This window comes from Pongo abelii, chromosome 9 (genome assembly GCF_028885655.2).
Source record: "Pongo abelii isolate AG06213 chromosome 9, NHGRI_mPonAbe1-v2.0_pri, whole genome shotgun sequence".
NCBI lineage: Eukaryota > Metazoa > Chordata > Mammalia > Primates > Hominidae > Pongo > Pongo abelii.
The window spans coordinates 12,870,618-12,888,331 of record NC_071994.2 but is presented as its reverse complement, the minus strand read 5'-3'; the positions used below and the strand labels follow the sequence as shown (position 1 = coordinate 12,888,331).

General features: G+C 50.7%; 1 protein-coding gene across 4 annotated transcripts in view; it reads left to right on the top strand.

Moving 5' to 3' along the window:
- Nucleotides 1-13,870, top strand: part of INCENP (inner centromere protein) — a 30,476-nt gene extending 16,606 nt beyond the window's left edge. The window contains exons 9-19 of one of the 4 annotated variants that reach the window (XM_024255850.3): nt 246-363; nt 455-586; nt 1,044-1,055; nt 4,498-4,607; nt 4,685-4,805; nt 5,144-5,266; nt 6,182-6,426; nt 8,006-8,084; nt 8,269-8,376; nt 9,587-9,737; nt 11,293-13,870. In XM_024255850.3, the coding sequence (XP_024111618.1) occupies nt 246-363; nt 455-586; nt 1,044-1,055; nt 4,498-4,607; nt 4,685-4,805; nt 5,144-5,266; nt 6,182-6,426; nt 8,006-8,084; nt 8,269-8,376; nt 9,587-9,737; nt 11,293-11,507 (1,414 nt within the window). In that variant the 3' untranslated portion in view covers nt 11,508-13,870. Of the gene's footprint in view, nt 1-245; nt 364-454; nt 587-1,043; nt 1,056-4,497; nt 4,608-4,684; nt 4,806-5,143; nt 5,279-6,181; nt 6,427-8,005; nt 8,085-8,268; nt 8,377-9,586; nt 9,738-11,292 lie in introns of all 4 variants that reach the window. The other 3 variants (XM_024255849.3, XM_024255852.3, XM_024255851.3) reach the window with 3 other exon arrangements.
- Nucleotides 13,871-17,714: the final 3,844 nt, after the last annotated feature.

Below are 17,714 nucleotides of genomic sequence, written 5' to 3'. Positions count from 1 at the left end.
CAAGCCTGGGAATAGGGCGACCCGATTGTTGACCCCGTCTTAGTGTGGTCTCCTGGCCATGTGACTTTGGACTGTTTACCTCCCTTCCTCTGAGTGGGCAGCAGAGGGTTGCTTAGGCTCTGCAGCCTCTTTCAGTCTAGAGGCCTGTGGCCTGGGCCCGGTATTGTTCACCGGGGTGACTTTTGATGGGGTGTGGCTGGGCTGTGGCAGGCTGCCCTGTGATGCCGCCGCCCGCGCCTTGGCAGGAGGAAGCGCAGCTACAAGCAGGCGGTGAGTGAGCTGGACGAGGAGCAGCACCTGGAGGATGAGGAGCTGCAGCCCCCCAGGAGCAAGACCCCTTCCTCACCCTGCCCGGCCAGCAAGGTGAGCCGGGCGCCTGCCCTGTCCTGTAGCCCTGACCCCCTTCGGTACCCTGCCCCGCCTGCCCATTCCTGACCCTGGTCTTCGTCTGCAGGTGGTGCGGCCCCTCCGGACTTTTCTGCACACAGTGCAGAGGAACCAGATGCTCATGACTCCGACCTCAGCCCCACGCAGCGTCATGAAGTCCTTTATTAAGCGCAACACTCCCCTGCGCATGGACCCCAAGGTGAGGGGCCTGTGCCCAGGCCGGGCTTTGTGGGAGCCGGGCAGTGTGGCTGAAGGTCCAGTCTGTCCCCTAAGATACTGGAAGTAGTGTGAGCCTGGGTGGAGGCAAGTGTGGCCTGGCACTGTTAGGGGCCAGCTGAAGCCTCTGTGGCCACTGGCTGTCTTGACCTCTGGGGGCACTGTCCTGCACTTGACCTTGTGGGCTCTGGATTGCAGCCTGGAGGCTCGGCCGGCTCGGTGTGAGCCCTGGGGATCTGTGTGGTTAAGGTGAGGGGTACTTGTGGACACCTCCACCATTGGGGTGAGGGTTGGGTGACAGGAGAGGCGGTGGGGGTGCTGCTGGCAGGAGGGCAGGCCCCACGCAGGCTTGCTGGCACAGCTGGGCATGTGGCCTGCCTGGCAGGATGCTCCCCGGCCTGGCATTAACTCTCGCCTTTTCCCTTGTCTCCTCTCCACAGTGCAGCTTCGTCGTAAGTAAAGCCTTTTCCTGTTGGTAACCTCGCCCCACCTAGCACTTACCCGCTGTAGCCCCTTCCCTGCGTAGCTGACAGCACCTGTAGATGCACTAACATTGTAAGCGGGAGGGGAGCCTTAGGAAGAGAGTGGGACGGTGAGGGGTGCACTGGCTGGAGGCGCCCAGCAGTTCTGGGCCCCAGCGTCCTTCTCTGCCCTCCCTGCCCTTGACTCTGCTCCTAGGAGGAAGCAAGGGGGTGCGGCTTTTCACCAGGGCTACAGCTTGATGTGTTCTCCACAGCCACCTTCCCTCTCTCCTCCCCTGCACCAGGCCCCGTCAGGGTCTGTGGGTCTTTGAAGAGAGCAGACAGATTGTCTGCGGTCCCCAGAGCCACTGAGATTTATTGGTTCGCAGACCTGAGCAGTAGCCTTGAGGGAAGGGGGCGATGGGGGAGGGCAAGTGTGGGTCTGAACTGAGGTGGAAGTTCCGGGTCTTGCTATGCTGGGTGACAGTGGAACAGTGGGTGGCAGCATCTAGAAACAAGTCGCAGAAGCTGTTCTCTTCTCAGACACCTCAGAGCTGAGCTGAGCCAGGCTGGCCCTGAGCAAGGACCCTCAGATGGGGACATGCTTAGCCCGCAGCCCCAGCTCCCCATGCCATTTGCCAAGGCCACAGTCGCCTCATTCCTTTAGTTCCTACAAGCCTTCTGAAGGGTCCTCTGCAGCCACACAGGGACACCTGTGACAGCCGGGAGGGCTTCTGCCTCCAGTTGAGGGCCTCGGCAGGTGAGAGGGGCTTCCCAGCAGCTGGCCAGGTGGGCCCTGAACTGGCTTCTCCTCATGGAGGCCTGTTCCCCTCTTGTTGGAGAGGGTGACTGACAGTATACCTTCCAGTGGCTTACCACCTGTGCCGATTAGAGCCCTGCAGGTCTCACAGGGTGATAGAGAAGACCGGGAAGTGGTCCCCTTTCCTGCTTTGGGGATCCCAGGTCCCTGCACAGGGCATCTAGTGGGTGGGGACAGTCCATAGTTAGGAGACCAGGGGCCTATGGAGTCATTTCAGACCGCATCCTGAACATTATGCTGTGAGCCTCTGGGTCTTGTTTAAATCTACGGACAATGTTGATATTTTCTCAGCATTGCAATTTAGTAGCAATTGACCTGGTTAGGTTTAGGCTGCAGGTTCTCATCTGCCTTCTGTGGACTGTGGTTCCAATGTTAGTCCCAATTTTGAAGATGGCAGTGCTGTTTGGACTTCTCCCGGGTGTGTGCCAGTCAGCAGTCAGCCTGGGACTTGGAAGGTGGTCTGTTAGTTTAGTTCTCAGCCTTTGGTGTGGTAATTAGGGTCAGATCCTAGCATCTGCAGCTTGGAGCTGAGCCTAGGCGTTTGTCAATAACCTGCAGTATCATTTTCGCGATCTCTGGGGTTCCCTTTACTGTCCTCCAGCCGGGAAGCTGGGGCTTCAGTTACCTTGTTCTGCTTTGTGTGCTTCTACGACTGTGTCCAGGGCCACCTGCCAGGGGGACAGGGAAAGAACAATACACAGGATTTGGCCAACACTTTTGGGATCACAGCTCCTCCTCTGAGTTTTGACTTGGCAGCTTTCTCTCTTCAGGGTCACCTGGCAGGGGGACAGACAGAAGAGCAACATACAGGGTTTGGCCCACACTTTTGAGATCACAGGTCCTTCTTCGAATTTTGACTTGGCAGCTTTTCTTCAACTGCTGCTGCCCCTGGTTGTCGTAGGACTGCTTGTGGGCCGGGGCACAAGGCAAAGAAGAAAAGAGAACAAACAAAAATGGGGTTTCTGCCTTCTTTGAGCATTAGATACTCCCTTTCTGCTGCTTGAGTCAGGACTAGAGGGCTTGTCCTGGAATTCTTTCTGTCCGTGCCCCAGTGACTCCTTTGGAGTTCCAGGCTGTGTTGAGTTAGGCTGGAGGAAAACAATGGGGAACTCACTGCTGGTTGGCTGGTGCTTCCAAGTCTGGTCTTCTTCCCCATCTGCCTGCTCCTCTTTAGTTTTCAGAGGCCTCAAGTAGCCGCTCCTTGCATTCTGTCCAGGTTTTGTAGCTGTGTTCAGTGGGAGAGAGAGGTGGAGTGTGTCTACTTCATCTTACCCGTTACCGGGACCCGTTCTCTCCGTCTTTGGGAGGATGGTATTACCTTGGAGCCAGATTTCTTGAGAGTGCTCCTCCAGTTAGGCTCAGAAGGCAAGGAGAAATCGATAGTAACCAGTACAGGAAGAGGGGGCAGCTATTGGACACTGTGCCCAAAGGTGGGAGTCTACTGGGGGCCAGGTTGGGGTGAGGGGTGTGGGGCTTCACTCTGGGTCCCAGCCTCCACCCAGCCCCAGACTGTTCAAGGGGAAAGCACCAGCCTTGTCCTTGGCCAGGGAGGGCTTGGAGCCCCTGCCCATCCCTGCTGGCTGTGCCCCTGGGACTTTCTGTGTCTGCCCAGGAGGGGGTGCCAGCATCAATCAGCTTTTCAGCCAAGAGTACTTTTTAAAAGTTGCCTTAAAAATGAACGTAGCCGGCTGGGCATGGTGGCTCACACCTGTAATCCCAGCACTTTGGAAGGCCAAGGCGGGCGGATCCCTTGAGGTCAGGAGTTCAGCACCAGTCTGGCCAACATAGTAAAACCCCGCCTCTACTAGAAATACAAAAACTAGCTGGGTATGGTGGCAGATGCCTGTAGCTCCAGCTACTCGGGAGGCTGAGGCACGAGAATCGCTTGAACCTGGGAGGCGGAGGTTGCAGTGAGTCGATATCGCGCCATTGCACTCCAGCCTGGGTGACAGAGCAGACTCTGTCTCCACACAAAAAAAAAAAAAAAAAAAGTACATAGCCGTGTCACAGGAAGTTTGGAAAATAAAAGAAAGTTAATACCATCCCTAATCCATCTCAGTAGACTGTTAGCATTTGGCAATATTTCCTTTTATTTTTTTCAACTATTATGAAATAGTTGATATACGCAATAGAATGTATTATACATATAGTATGGATATTATAAAGCATGATAGTAGCAAGTTAACCCTTGTGTCTGCACCACCCCCTTACTGGAACATTCACCATGATTGGGAGAGCTGCCTTTCTGCTCCTCACCCTTCCAAGCTCATCCTTCATTTTCTTTTTCAATGCACAGTTTATGTAGTTGTCATCAGCACATAAATCCTATTTGGAGCCTGACTTTTGTGCTGCCCAAAACTTGGCAGGGCTCAGTGGAGGACACTGTGGCTCAGGCCCTCGCGAGGTAGCTGAGTGCTCCTGGGAGGAAAGACGGGAGCTGCGGGCCTTGGCTTGGGTGCTGTTGGGGCCACGTTGGGGACACCTCTGCCTAAGAAGCATTCTGATGCTGCCACCTACGTGGCTGCAGGCTGCTGGGGACTGTGGGCAGCTTTTGGGGCTGGGTGGGGGTTGTCCTTGCTCATGTCCCATCTCCCTCGCTCCCCGCCACCCCAGGAGAAGGAGCGGCAGCGCCTGGAGAATCTGCGGCGGAAGGAGGAGGCTGAGCAGCTGCGCAGGCAGAAGGTGGAGGAGGACAAGCGGCGGCGGCTGGAGGAGGTGAAGCTGTAAGTGGCCTGGCTCCCTGGACTGTGGCCTGTCCCAGCCTTGGTGGGGCTCCCCATGACTGTCCTATGCCCCGCAGGAAGCGTGAGGAACGCCTCCGCAAGGTGCTGCAGGCCCGCGAGCGGGTGGAGCAGATGAAGGAGGAGAAGAAGAAGCAGATTGAGCAGAAGTTTGCTCAGATCGACGAGAAGACTGAGAAGGTGGGAGCCTGGGCTGTGGGGGCCCAGGCAATTCAGACTTGGGCCAAGGGTTAGGACTGGACCCCTCAGGAAATTGCAGATTTGTCACTGTACCCCTGTACCCATCTCCTGTCTGCCCCACGGGCCCTGGAGTCCACTCGGCTCTGGGTTTCCCTGGCAGCCCTTTGTGAGTGGGATCTGACACTCAGGCAGGACTGGCTTCTGGTGTCCTCTCCCTGGGCGGTGGGAACAAGCCAGGTGTGCAGCGGCAGGTGGGGCCTGCCACACAGAGTTCTGGGCCCCACTCTGCAGGATTGAATGTGGGTGCTCCAATGGGCACATGTGGGTGGGCTCTGCAGGCCAAGGAGGAGCGGCTAGCAGAGGAGAAGGCCAAGAAAAAGGCGGCGGCCAAGAAGATGGAGGAGGTGGAAGCGCGCAGGAAGCAGGAGGAGGAGGCGCGTAGGCTCAGGTGGCTGCAGCAGGTGCGAGCGCAGGTGGGCCTCAGGGAGGAGGTGGGCGGGGTGGGCGCTGTCTCAGCACCATGGGGCCCTACTGGGGGCACCCCACCTTGTGGGGTTGACCCAGACCGTCTTGTTGCTTCATGCTAAGAAGGAGGTTTCCCAGAAGCCTCCAGGGTGGGGATGGTGACCAGAACCTGCCTCTCATCTTCTGTAGCAGCAGTAATTTGAGGGTTAAGTCCTTGTACTTGGAGCCAGACTGCCTATCTCAGCTCTGCCATTTATTAGCTGTGTGACTTTCTATAGGCTGCTTGACCTCTCTGCTTCCATGTCTTCAAGTAGCAGTGAGAGTTAAATGTGTTAATGTCTGTAAAATGCTCAGTAGTGTCTGATGCCTGCCAAGCGTTCTATACAATTGCTGTTATGGTCCACCCCCTGACTGTTCTGCTTATAAGCGTGAGGGCCCACCTCTTCCCAGTCAATCTTAGGACTCTAGAGAAGGCAAATCCATCATTAGGGGTTATGTGACTAGTCACCAAGGTCAGTTATTTACTGTGTGCTAGGCCCTGTTCTAAGTGTGTTGTGCATATAGACCCAGCAACCCCATGAAGTGTAGGAATAACTGCCGTCTCCATTTTATAGACTAGGAAACAGGTCAGAGGGTTTAAATGCTTGCCCGTTGTTTCATAGCTAGCGAGTTTGGCTCCGAGGTTCCTTTCTGCTAAATCTACAGCAGCAGCAGCTGTCACAAGATGCCTTTTCAGGCTGCTACTGGTGGTTCTGGCAGAGCCTTGCTCGGGATGTCCCACGGCGCCATTCCTGTGTTGTCCGTGGTGGTGGCTGATATGAGGGGCACCTGGGCTTCAGGGGAGTAGGGCTGCTGTCCTGCCTCTCTGGCCCAGGCCTGGCCACAGCACCTGATCTTGCTCTCCGTTTCAGGAGGAGGAAGAGCGGCGGCACCAAGAGCTGCTGCAGAAGAAGAAGGAAGAGGAGCAGGAGCGGCTGCGGAAGGTGGCCGAGGCTAAGCGGCTGGCAGAGCAGCGGGAGCAGGAGCGGCGTGAGCAGGAACGGCGTGAGCAGGAGCGGCGTGAGCAGGAGCGGCGTGAGCAGGAGCGGCGCGAGCAGGAGCGGCAGCTGGCAGAGCAGGAGCGTCGGCGGGAGCAGGAGCGGCTCCAGGCCGAGAGGTGAGGGACCTGCTGACCCGCCTGCCTGCCCTCCATGTGTGTGGAAGAGAGAACCTTGCCTGGACACAGCCCCACCTGCACGTGACGGTTTGCAGGTGCTTTCCTTGGCACCAAACCCAGAGGCCTACAGCTAGTGGCCCACCTGAATACACTGCCCACTGGCTATGGGAGATCTAAGGAGTGGTAGGTGGGCTTGCTTAGGGCTTGGCTTGGTTCTGCCTCCAGCCGCATGTGCTGACCTCTTAGGTGTCTTTTTGTAACTGGCAGGGGTGTGGTGCTCAGAGGATGAGCTGATATTTCTCAGCAGGGCCACCATGAACATTTTGGGCAGGAGAGATCTTTGTGTTACATTGCAGGATGTTTGGCATCCTTGGCCCCTGTCCCCACTAAATGCATCTCCCCTGGTGAGGATGATAACTCAGATTGCCCCCTATGGATATTTTCAGACTGTTCCCTTGCCTTGGGAACCGTGGACCCAGGAGCCCTGGGATCTTCCAGCTCTGCAGATGCAGTGGTCTCTGTACAATAGACAAGAGTTCCATGTTTAGTTTGACAGGCATTTGTCCCAGGCCTACCCTGTGCCTGGTTGTTCTGAGAGTCGTAGGGATGCCAAGGAGGAAAAGCCACACTCACTGTTGGTCAGGAGATATGTGGGGTCCTGTGTCTGTGCGTGCAGAAGTAGAGCACAAGCCCCGTGTGCGTGAGACACGCAGGCCCCGTAGCTGTTTCCTCTCCCGCTCTACCTCCTGGGAAACACCAGGCAGCACTTTTTTTCCGTGTTCATCTTTGTGGGTGGCTTCAGGTTTATCAGAGAAGTGAAGAGTCACAGCCAGAGGGCTGTACTGCGTCAGGGCTGCTTGATGGGGACAAAGCTGTCCTTGGTCCTCTGGGCAGAGTCTGGGAAGGCGAAAAGGCATAGGGTGCAGCTAATGTGCAGGGTGCTGGGCAGGGCAGGGGGCTTTGAGGGTGGCAGTGTGATAGTCATAGTGTCGGCAGCTTTGGTGGGTACCTGAGCTGCATGCTTTACACCTATTTCCTTTTTAGTCCTCAGTTGAAGCCCATGGTGGCGTGGGAGGCATCAGCTCCACTTCACACAGGGGGAAACGGGTCCAGAGAGGTTAAATGACATGTTCAAAGTCATGAGCCAGTGTGTTGTGGAGGTGACTTCAGAACTCATCCACAGCCCCTTGTTCATGCTTGGAGCCGGTGTCTGTCCTGAAGGTTAGGATAATAAGGGGTATTATGGATTATCCCATTTGATTCTCATGTTGACCCTGGAGGGAATGTGTTATGGTCTCCATTGTATAATAGTGTTATGAGGCTCAGAGACCTGAGTTACAAGGAAAAGCGGGGGCCAAATGTTGGGCTCCAGCTTGCGTTCCCTGCACCCTCAGGTGTGCACGCTTCTAGCCCTTGGGGCAAAAGCACAGCTCTTAGCTCTAAGCTGGTTGCCCATTCGGCAATCCCACTTTCTAAGGTGTGTCCTACTGGCTGGGCCTGGCTTCCCCAGCAGGTATGGGAACAGGCCTTGGGCTGGGGCTCCACTTCCTGTCCTAACAGGCTCTTGTTGGGTCCTCAGGGAGCTGCAGGAGCGGGAGAAGGCCCTGCGGCTGCAGAAGGAGCGGCTGCAGAAGGAACTGGAGGAGAAGAAGAAGAAGGTGAGGGGGACTGGGTTGCGGGCTCCCCTGGGGTCTGCCCTGAGCTGTGGGCCAGTCTGGACTCCTGCGGCAGGGGCTGCCTAGGGAGGGGAGGGAAGGGGAGGAGAAGGGAGAGGAGAGAAGGGGAGGGGAGGGAAGGGCACCTGCACAGCTCCCTAACACCCCGTTGCCACCTGGGTTCCAGGAAGAGCAGCAGCGTCTGGCTGAGCGGCAGCTGCAGGAGGAGCAAGAGAAGAAAGCCAAGGAGGCAGCAGGGGCCAGCAAGGCCCTGAACGTGACTGTGGACGTGCAGGTGCAGCCTGGGCCCCAGTGGAGAGGCCCTCAGGTGGAGGGGCCCACTCTATTCTCTTCCCAGTAGCTGGAGGCACAGGCTATGTTAGGCCCCTAAGGAAAAGGACAGATACACTTGGCCCGATTGTTTTTACTATTTTTTACATTCTTTGTTATTCTAAAAGTAGAATTTGTTGAGGTTGGGGATAAAAAGGAACTAAACTTTATAAAAGAGTATAAAGTTTTTAAAAAAGGGACCCTCAGGAAAACTCTACTAAGCCCGTTGTATATCTTTGTAGATTTTTACATATGTAACCCTTTTAACACACACACAGATATCCACTCTCTCTCTCTCTCTCTTTCACCCATACACATACATGTTTAAAACGGGCACATACCATTTGGTGGCTTGATTTCCAGCCCCCCAGCCCCCACGGTTTTTTTTCACTTAGTATATTATAGACATCTGTCTATTTCAACACAGGTCAATTTCTTAGTTTTGATGGCTGTGTACCTTAATTGTGCTGGAATTCAGCCGGCTCCTCTTGATGAGCGTTTGATCTATTTTCACTTCACTGCTGTTACCAAACAAAACAATGTTTTCACTGCAGCATAGTTAAGATGTGAAAAACTTGGAAGTTAGTATGGTATCTGTCAGTGATGGATGGTTAAGTTGCATATCCTGGAGTCTCCTCAGCGGTTCCCAGGAGGATTCTAGACACACTGACCTGGAAGAAAGTTTACAATACACCTTAGCATGAAAAAAGGAGATACAGAGTAGTGTGTGTTCTGTGACTTTTTAAAATTAAAAAGTAGGCCTGGTGCAGTGGTTCTCGCCTGTAATCCCAGCATATCGGGAGGCCAAGGGGACAGATTACTTGAGGTCAGGAGTTCGAGACCAGCCTGGTCAACATAGTGAAACCCAGTCTCTACTAAACATACAAAAAATTAGCCGGGTGTGGTGGTGCACACCTGTAATCCAGCTACTTGGGAAGGCTGAGGCATGAGAATCTCTTGAACCTGGGAGGCGGAGGTTGCAGTGAGCTGAGATCGCACCACTGCACTCCAGCCTGGGCGACAGTGAGATTCTGTCTCAAAAAAAAAGAAAAAGTGATCCTGCACCTTTTGTTTCTCCTGTGAAATGGGAGGAGGTGAGCAGTGCCCCAGCACTCCTCGGAGGTGAGAGATGGGAATGCCGCGGAGGGAGCTGACGGCCACGTTTGTTTTTCCAGTCTCCAGCTTGTACCTCATATCAGATGACTCCGCAAGGGCACAGGGCCCCTCCCAAGATCAACCCAGATAACTACGGGATGGATCTGAATAGCGACGACTCCACTGATGATGAGGCCCATCCCCGGAAGCCCATCCCCACCTGGGCCCGAGGTAAGCAAAGCCCACAGCTCCCTGGGAGACTCAGGCCCTCCCTGGTCCTCACCTTGGGAGCCCTGGCAGTAGTGGGTTGGCTGCTGCGGTGTTGGGAGGCTGCCGTGTGCTTGAGTTGGCAGTTCGAGGCTCTGGCCTTGGGCATGCATGTGCCCTGGGGAGTGTGGGGCACCGTGTGGTCATTGTGCTTTCCTGAGGACCAGACCTATGAGGTTGGGTTCCTTTGTTCTCAACAAATACATGAAATTGCGCTGGGCTCGGGCATGGCATGTGCTGCTGGGTGTCCTGACTTGGACTAGGCCCCTCCTTAGAGTCCCATCCAGCAGGGCTGAAGAGACTTGGACCCAAGTAAGCCACCTGGGGCAGGGGCAGAGCTAGAATGGGGAAGGGTTTAGGCAGAACACCAAGCTGGAGCCTGGGGCTTCCGGCCAGCTGGGGGAGGCAGGAAAGGCCCTGAGGAGTGCATGAGGCACTTGAGCAGGATGTGACCTGGAGTTTACAGGCCCCAGCATTAAACCAGAATGTGGGTGAGCGTGACTGCAATGTCTCAGGCCTGAGTGCAAGGCCACCTTGAGTGAGCAGGGTAGGTGCTAGAAGTGGGTGCTGCCAGAGTGGATGGGGCCCATGGGTACCGTGGGTGCCTTGCAGTGGTTGCTGAGCTGGAAGTCAGGGAGGGGCGCAGACGCCCCAGAGGGAAGGGCCTGGAATCCCATAGCTGGTAGGCACTCTACAGAAACTTGTTTTTGTGAGTTTCACCTCATCTGAACCCTACAGTAACTGGCATGTGCTTTAAGCCTCTCAACTACTCGTGTCAAGTCATTTCGGAGACGGCAGTGAGCAGGAGCCAGCTGGCTTGCAAAGCCATCTAATTGGAGGTGACTTCGAACAGCTTACTTAAATAGTTTCCTCATCTGTGAAAGGGGGGTGAAGACAAGACCCAGCTGAGGAGTTCTATTGAGAGTGACATGAGTGAGCTCACGGCTGGCCCTTAGAGCCGCACCCGGTGCTGAGCAAGTGCTGGTGCATGTCTGGCCTCCTGATCCCCTGGGTCTTCCTCAGCCCCGTTGTCAGGACTGTGCCCTCCCACATCCACTGCCCAGAGGCCCCCTCAGCACTGCGCCAGGGCCTGTGGGGTCTGTGAGAAGCAGCTGGCCAAGGTGGTCGAGGATGGCATCCTATGCTTAAGCTCTGGAACTGGGCTTGTCTTCAAACATAGGCTCTGCCATTATTAGCTGTATGCCTTTGGGCAAATCTGCTGAATGGGAGAATACAGAACCTTCCTCCCAGGTGGTGGTCGGAACAGGTTCAAGGAGTGCATGGCTCACGCGAGCTCTCGAGGACTTTGTACAGGTTAAGCTGCCAGAGGAAGGTTGGAAGGATGTGACACAAGGGCATTCTCTGGGTTTGGTGGTGGTGCAGGCAGGGGCAGGGCTGAAGAGGGTGACAGAGCTCTCTGTAGGGAGGTTGGAGAGGGTGACAGGGCTCTGTGGCGGGCAGCGGATGGGGAGGTTCATGGAGAGCCCCAAGGCAGTGTCTGGTCTGTGGTCTCCTGCAGGCACCCCGCTCAGCCAGGCTATCATTCACCAGTACTACCACCCACCGAACCTTCTGGAGCTCTTTGGAACCATTCTCCCGCTGGACTTGGAGGATATCTTCAAGAAGAGCAAGCCCCGCTATCACAAGCGCACCAGCTCTGCTGTCTGGAACTCACCGCCCCTGCAGGGCTCCAGGGTCCCCAGCAGCCTGGCCTACAGCCTGAAGAAGCACTGAGGCTGGCCTGCGGCCTTCTTGGCAGCCTCGCCTCCTGTCCGTGTCTGTCTGTCTGTCGGTCTCTGTCTTGGTCTGTTGCCCTCCTTCTTGGCATGTCGCCATGGAGGGCTCGGCCAGGTGTATATAAACATCCTCTGTGCTGAGTGTTTCTGCTGCAGGTGGCAGGTGGCCCCAGGCCTGTTTGGAGGATGAGCTGGGTGGGTGGGTGGGGAAGAAACGGGCCCAGCCCCACATGGCCTGCAGACAGTGCTCTGTAAATAGTTGTTTTAATTTAGCTGAATGTTAGCATTTTAGTCTTTGGCATTTTAGCGTTTGGGAGGTAGATTAATAAAGTATATTCCTTCAAGCCTGCTGTTGATACCGTGAAGACTGGGCGCCTCAGCCCTGGCCCTGTAGCTGTGTGTCATGGGCCACCAGTGGCCTGCAGGACCAAGGTACTGTTCCATCACCTGTGGTGTGCCTCAGGATCACCAGGTGCAGGCCCCCACCCTCGGAGATGCTGCTGCAGTGGGTGGTTCCACTGCCTGGATAACCCTTGAGGAACACTTCAGTTACTGTCACGATGGGGCAGGTGGAGCTCCTTCCTGTTTTTTGGGGTGCTCCCTGTTTGTAAAGGGGAGCTTGTTCATTGGGAAAGACCTGGGTCTTGACACAGCCCTGCTGCTTAGTCCCCTACCCTCTCCGTTCCCCAGGCTCCACCCTTGCTGCTCAGGTGCAAATGGACTTGAGAACATCTATGTGCTGGTGAAGCATGAGGTCTGAGCAGAAAAGGGGTATCCCTTGAGACCACCTTGGGACCAGTGCTTGCAAGCAGCGAGATATTTCCCCAGCAAAACCAGGCAGCTGCTAATTAAATGCTTAGAACCAATGAAAGCTGGCTGTGGTCCTGCCTGTGAGCTGCCTACTGCTGCCTTCTGAATGCATACATCTGCTACTCTAGCCCTGGGTTGCCAGACTATGGCCTGTGGGCCAAATCCAGCCGCAGTCGGTTCTTTAAAGTTTTATCGAAACACAAGCAATGGAAATGCCTATTTCCATTGTTGTCTCCAGTTGCTCGGCTCCGAGGGCAGTGTTAAGTTGTGCAGCAGAGGCCCATCCATGCAAAGCTGAATATGTTTACTATTTGAACTTTTTCAGAAGTTCTGCTTAAGGACAAAATAAAGCCTAAATCCAAAAATACTTTTAAAAATGAGGAAATAGTGAACACAATAGATGGAAGTCTGGAAGTTTCTACCCATGCCAAGAAAAGCATTTTATGTTTTGTTCAAATATGTTGTGCAATTCAAATTTTTTTCCCTATATTCTCTGACTAGACACTTGTACTGAGTAAATTGGCGAGTGTGTCTGTCTAAAACCACAATATCAAAATATCACTTAAAGCATCTTTATATAGTGTGTTTAAGAAAAAGTTGTTATTCAGCAGAAAGGTAATTCCAATTGGTCTGCATATTTATCAGCACTTGATATTGTCTGTTTCTTATTTTAGCCATTCTGATAGGTGTGTACTGATATCTAATCATGGCTTTAATTTGAATTTCCCTAATGGCTGATGGTGAACATCTTTTCTTGTGCATTTCTGTCATCTGTATGTCTTTGGTGAAGAGTCTTCAAATCTTTTGTTCATCTTAAAATTGGATTGTTATATTACCGTTGGGTTTAAGAATCTACATATTATGGATACAAATATGTTGTCAGATATGTGCTTTGCAGCATTTTCTCCCAGTCTGTAGCTTGTCTTTAAAAAATTTTTTTTTTTTTTAGAGATGGGATCTTGCTACGTTGGCCAGGCTGGTCTCAAACTCCTGGCCTGAAGTGATCCTTCTGCCTTGACCTCCCAAAATGCTGAGATTGTAGGCATGAGCTGCCATGCCTAGCCCAGCTTGTCTTTTTGTTTACTTACCAGTATTTTTCTCAGAACAAAAATTTTAATTTGATGAAGTCCAATTAATTAAATTTTTAAAATAGAGTGTGTTTTTTTTGTCATGTCTAAGAAACCATTGTCTAGTCCTAGGTCCTAATTCTTCTTTGTTTTCTTCTAAATGTTTTATTATTTTACATGTTACGTTTAGATTTATGATCTATTTTGAGTTAACTTTTTTTTAAGTATGAGGTTTATGTTTTTTGTTTGTTTAGGAGCATATGGATGGATGTCTAGTTGTTCCAGCACCATTTGTTGGAAAGACTATCCTTTCTCTGCTGAATTTCTTTTATATCTTTGTCAGGAGTTAGCCATATTGGTATGGGTCTATTTCTAGACTTTTTATTTTCTCCCATTGATCTGTACATCTCTCCTTTTGCAAATACCACATAAGTCAAGATGACTATAGCTTTGTAATAAGTATTAAAATCTGGTAATATAATTCTTCCAATTTTATTTTTCTTTTAAAATTATTTTGACTATTGTATCAGTGTTACCTTTCCATTTAAATTTTAGGATCAGCTTAGCTACAAAAGTCCTGCTGGGATTTTGATTAGAATTGCATTAAATCTATAGATAAGTTTGGGGAGAATTCACATATTTATGATCGTGTTTTAATCCGTGAACATGATGTGTCTCTCCATTTATTTGCATGTTTAGTTTCTTTCTTCGGCATTTTATAGTTTCAGCATACAGATCTTGTACATATTTTCTTAGATTTATAACTATTTTCTTGGAGCTGTTGTAAATGGTATTGTTTTTCTGATTTTTGGTTTCTACTTGTTCATTGCTGGTGTATAGAAATACCGTTGTCATTTGTGTCGGCTTTGTATCCCGTGATGCAAGTAAAGCAGTACTGAGGGAAATTTATAGGGCTCAATGCCTGTGTTAGAAAAAAAGGTCTCAAATCAGTGACCTCAGCTTCCACTTTAAGAAACTAGAAAAAAAAGACCAAATTAAAAGTGTACACAGAAAAGGGGAAATCATGCAAGTAGAGCAGAAATCAGACATTAGAAAGAGAAAATACAGAAAATTAATTAACCAAAAGCTGGTTCTTTGAGAAGCTCAAGAAAATTCTATTCAGACTGATCAGGAGAAAAGATAGATTACCAATGTCAGAAATTAGGTAGCTTCACTACAGATTCTACAGATATTAGAACAATAATAAGAGACTATTATGAACAACTTCTAGGAATACATTTGACAATTTAGATGAACCAATGCAGATTCCTTAAAAGATACAAATTACTTAGGAAGAAGTGGAAAACCTACATAGCTCTATGAAAGATGTGTTATCACAAAGAAAATGGTAGACATAGGTAGCTTTAGTGGTAAATGTTGCCACGTATTTAAGGAAATAATACTAATTCTGCACAACCTCTCACAAGAAATATAAGAGGAAAGAATACTCAGTTCTGTCTCTGAGGCCAGCATTGCTTTGATCCCCAAATCAGACATTGCAAGAAAAGAAGACAATTATCCCTCATGAACATCAACACAAGAATTCTTAGAGTTTTATCAAGTCCAACAAGTTAAATAAAAAGGATTACACTTTTTGTTGTTGTTGTTGGAGGCAGGGTCTCACTCTGTTGCCCAGGCTGGAGTGCAGTGGTGGGATCTTGGCTTGCTGCAATCTCTGCCTCCTTGGTTTAAGCAACTCTTGTGCCTTGGCCTCCTGAGTAGCTGGGATTACAGGTATGCACCACCAGCCCAGCTAATTTTTGTATTTTCAGTAGAGATGGGGTTTTGCCATGTTGGCCAGGCTGGTCTCAAAACTCCTGGCCTCAAGTGACCCACCTACTTTGTCCTCCCAAAGTGCTGGGATTACAGGTGTGAGCCACTATGCCCGGCCAGGATAATGCATCTTGACCAAACAGAGTTTAGAATGCAAGGCAGGTTTAACATTTGGAAGTTAATGTAATTTGCTATTAATTATAGAGGAGGAAAATCATATGATTAAATTAGTAGATGCAGAAAGTCAATGATTTGATGATTCCACACTAGTAATTTAAGATAAAAGCTTTAAGATTTAAAGGGAATTTCCTCAGTTTGATAAGGCACTTCTACAAAACTCCAGCAAACACTTCCTGGTGAATGTCTAGACGCATTCCTCCTGCTACCAAGTCAAGTACGAGGATGCCCACTCTCACTCCTTTTGAACATTTTATGGTAGTTCTGGCCAGCACAGTAAGGCAAAAAGAAAAAGGCGTTGGGGAGGAAGAATTAAAACCTGCCAGAGACAACTTGTAGGAAATCTGATAGTATCTATCTAAAAGCTATTAGGATTAATACGGGCTTGGCATACAAGGTTAATATACAAAAATCTATTGTATTTCTATGTACTAGCCATGTGCAACTAGGAATTGAAATTTAAGGAATACAGTTTATCATGTCCAAAATTATCAAAATCTAAGGAATAAGTCTGACAAAAGATCAGGAAAACCTATGCAATACAGTGAGAACTTCAAAAGATGGCTGAGAGAAATCAACAAAGACTTAAGTGGGATATACATACTGTGTTCATGGATCAGAAACTCAGTATACTGAAGATGTCAGTTTCCCCCTAAAAGATTTAGCCCAGTCTTAACCAATTCCAAATGGCCTTTTATTTATTTATTTATTTTGGAGAGTGTCACTCTGTCACCCAGGCTGGAGTGTAGTGGCATGATCTCTGCTTCCCGAGTTCAAGTGATTCTTGTGCCTCAGCCTCCCAAGTAGCTGGGACTACAGGTGTGTGCCATCATGCCTGGCTAATTTTTGTATTTCTAGTAGAGATGGGGTTTGCTGTGTTGGTCAGGCTGGTCTCACTCTAGTGATACACCTGCCTTGGCCTCCCAAATTGCTGGAATTACAGGCCACTGCACCCAGCCCCAAATGGCTTTTTTTTTTTTTGGGGGGGGGGGTAGAAATTTATGAAAAAATTTGGTTTTAAAATTTGTATTTATGCTGGGTGCAGTGGCTCACACCTATAATCTCAGGACATTGGGAGTCTGAGGTGGGTGGATGGCTTGAGCCCAGGAGTCTGAGACCAACCTGGGCAACATCGTAAATCCCTGCCTCTACAAAAAATACAAAAATTAGCTGAGCACGTGTCTGTAGTCCCAGCTACTCAGGAGACTGAGATGGGAGGATCACGTGAGCCTGGGAAGTCAAGACTGCAATAAGCAGTGATTGTGTCACTGCACTCCAGCCCGGGTGACACAGCAAGACCCTGTCTCAAAAATTGTATTTAACAGCATAGGACCTACAATAGCTAAAACAACTTAAAAATAACAAATTTGGAGAGGTCACACTACATACAAGTCTCACTTCAAAGCTACAGGAGGAGATTGATTTGAATAACAATAAAACTCCCATCTCCCGCACAGCTGGCTCTGCATGAATTACTCTTTCTTTATTTTGATTCCCCTGTCTTGATAAATAGGCTGTGTCTAGGCAGCAGGCAAGGTGAATCCCTTGGGCAGTTACAAATTTGGGGGCTCATCTGGGATTGCCCTTGTGGCTACATGCTTATGTTTTGGTGGACCCCCTTCAGCGACGGATCCAACATCAGCCCAAGCGGCTGCCTAGTTCTCAAAGCTCCAAGAATCAGGATAGTATATTGGTATAAAGGTAGTCATAGATATATGAACTTTTTATGGAATCCAGAAATAGAACTACACATATATAATCACTTGGTTTTTGGCAAAGGTGGAAAGGCAATTCAATGTGGGCAGCATAATTTTTTCAACAAATTGTTGTGGAACAATTGGATATGTTTTTAAAAAGCTCCAGCCTTTCTTAACACCATATATCAGGTTTAATTCCTAATGGATCATAGGCCTAAATGTAAGAGCTAAAAATACAACACTCCTAGAAGAAGACGGATTGCTGGGAAGATGGCCAAACAGGAACCTCTCCAGTCTGCAGCTCCCAGCAAGATCGACACATAAGGCAGGTGATTTCTGCATTTCCAACTGAGGTACCCGGTTCACCTCACTGGGCCTGGTTGGACAGTGGGTGCAGCCCACGGAGGGCGAGCCAAAGCAGGTTGGGGCGTTGTCTCACCTGGGAAGTGCAAGGGGTCGGAATTCTCTGCCTACCCAAGGGAAGCCATGAGGGACTGTGCCTGAGGAACGGTGCACTCCAGCCCAGATACTGCAGTTTTCCCACTGTCTTTGTAACCTGCAGACCAGGAGATCCCCTCCAATCCTACGCCATCAGGGCCCTGGGTTTCAAGCACAAAACTGGGTGGCCATTTGGGCAGACACTGAGCTAGCGGCAGGATTTTTTTTTTCCCCATAACCCAG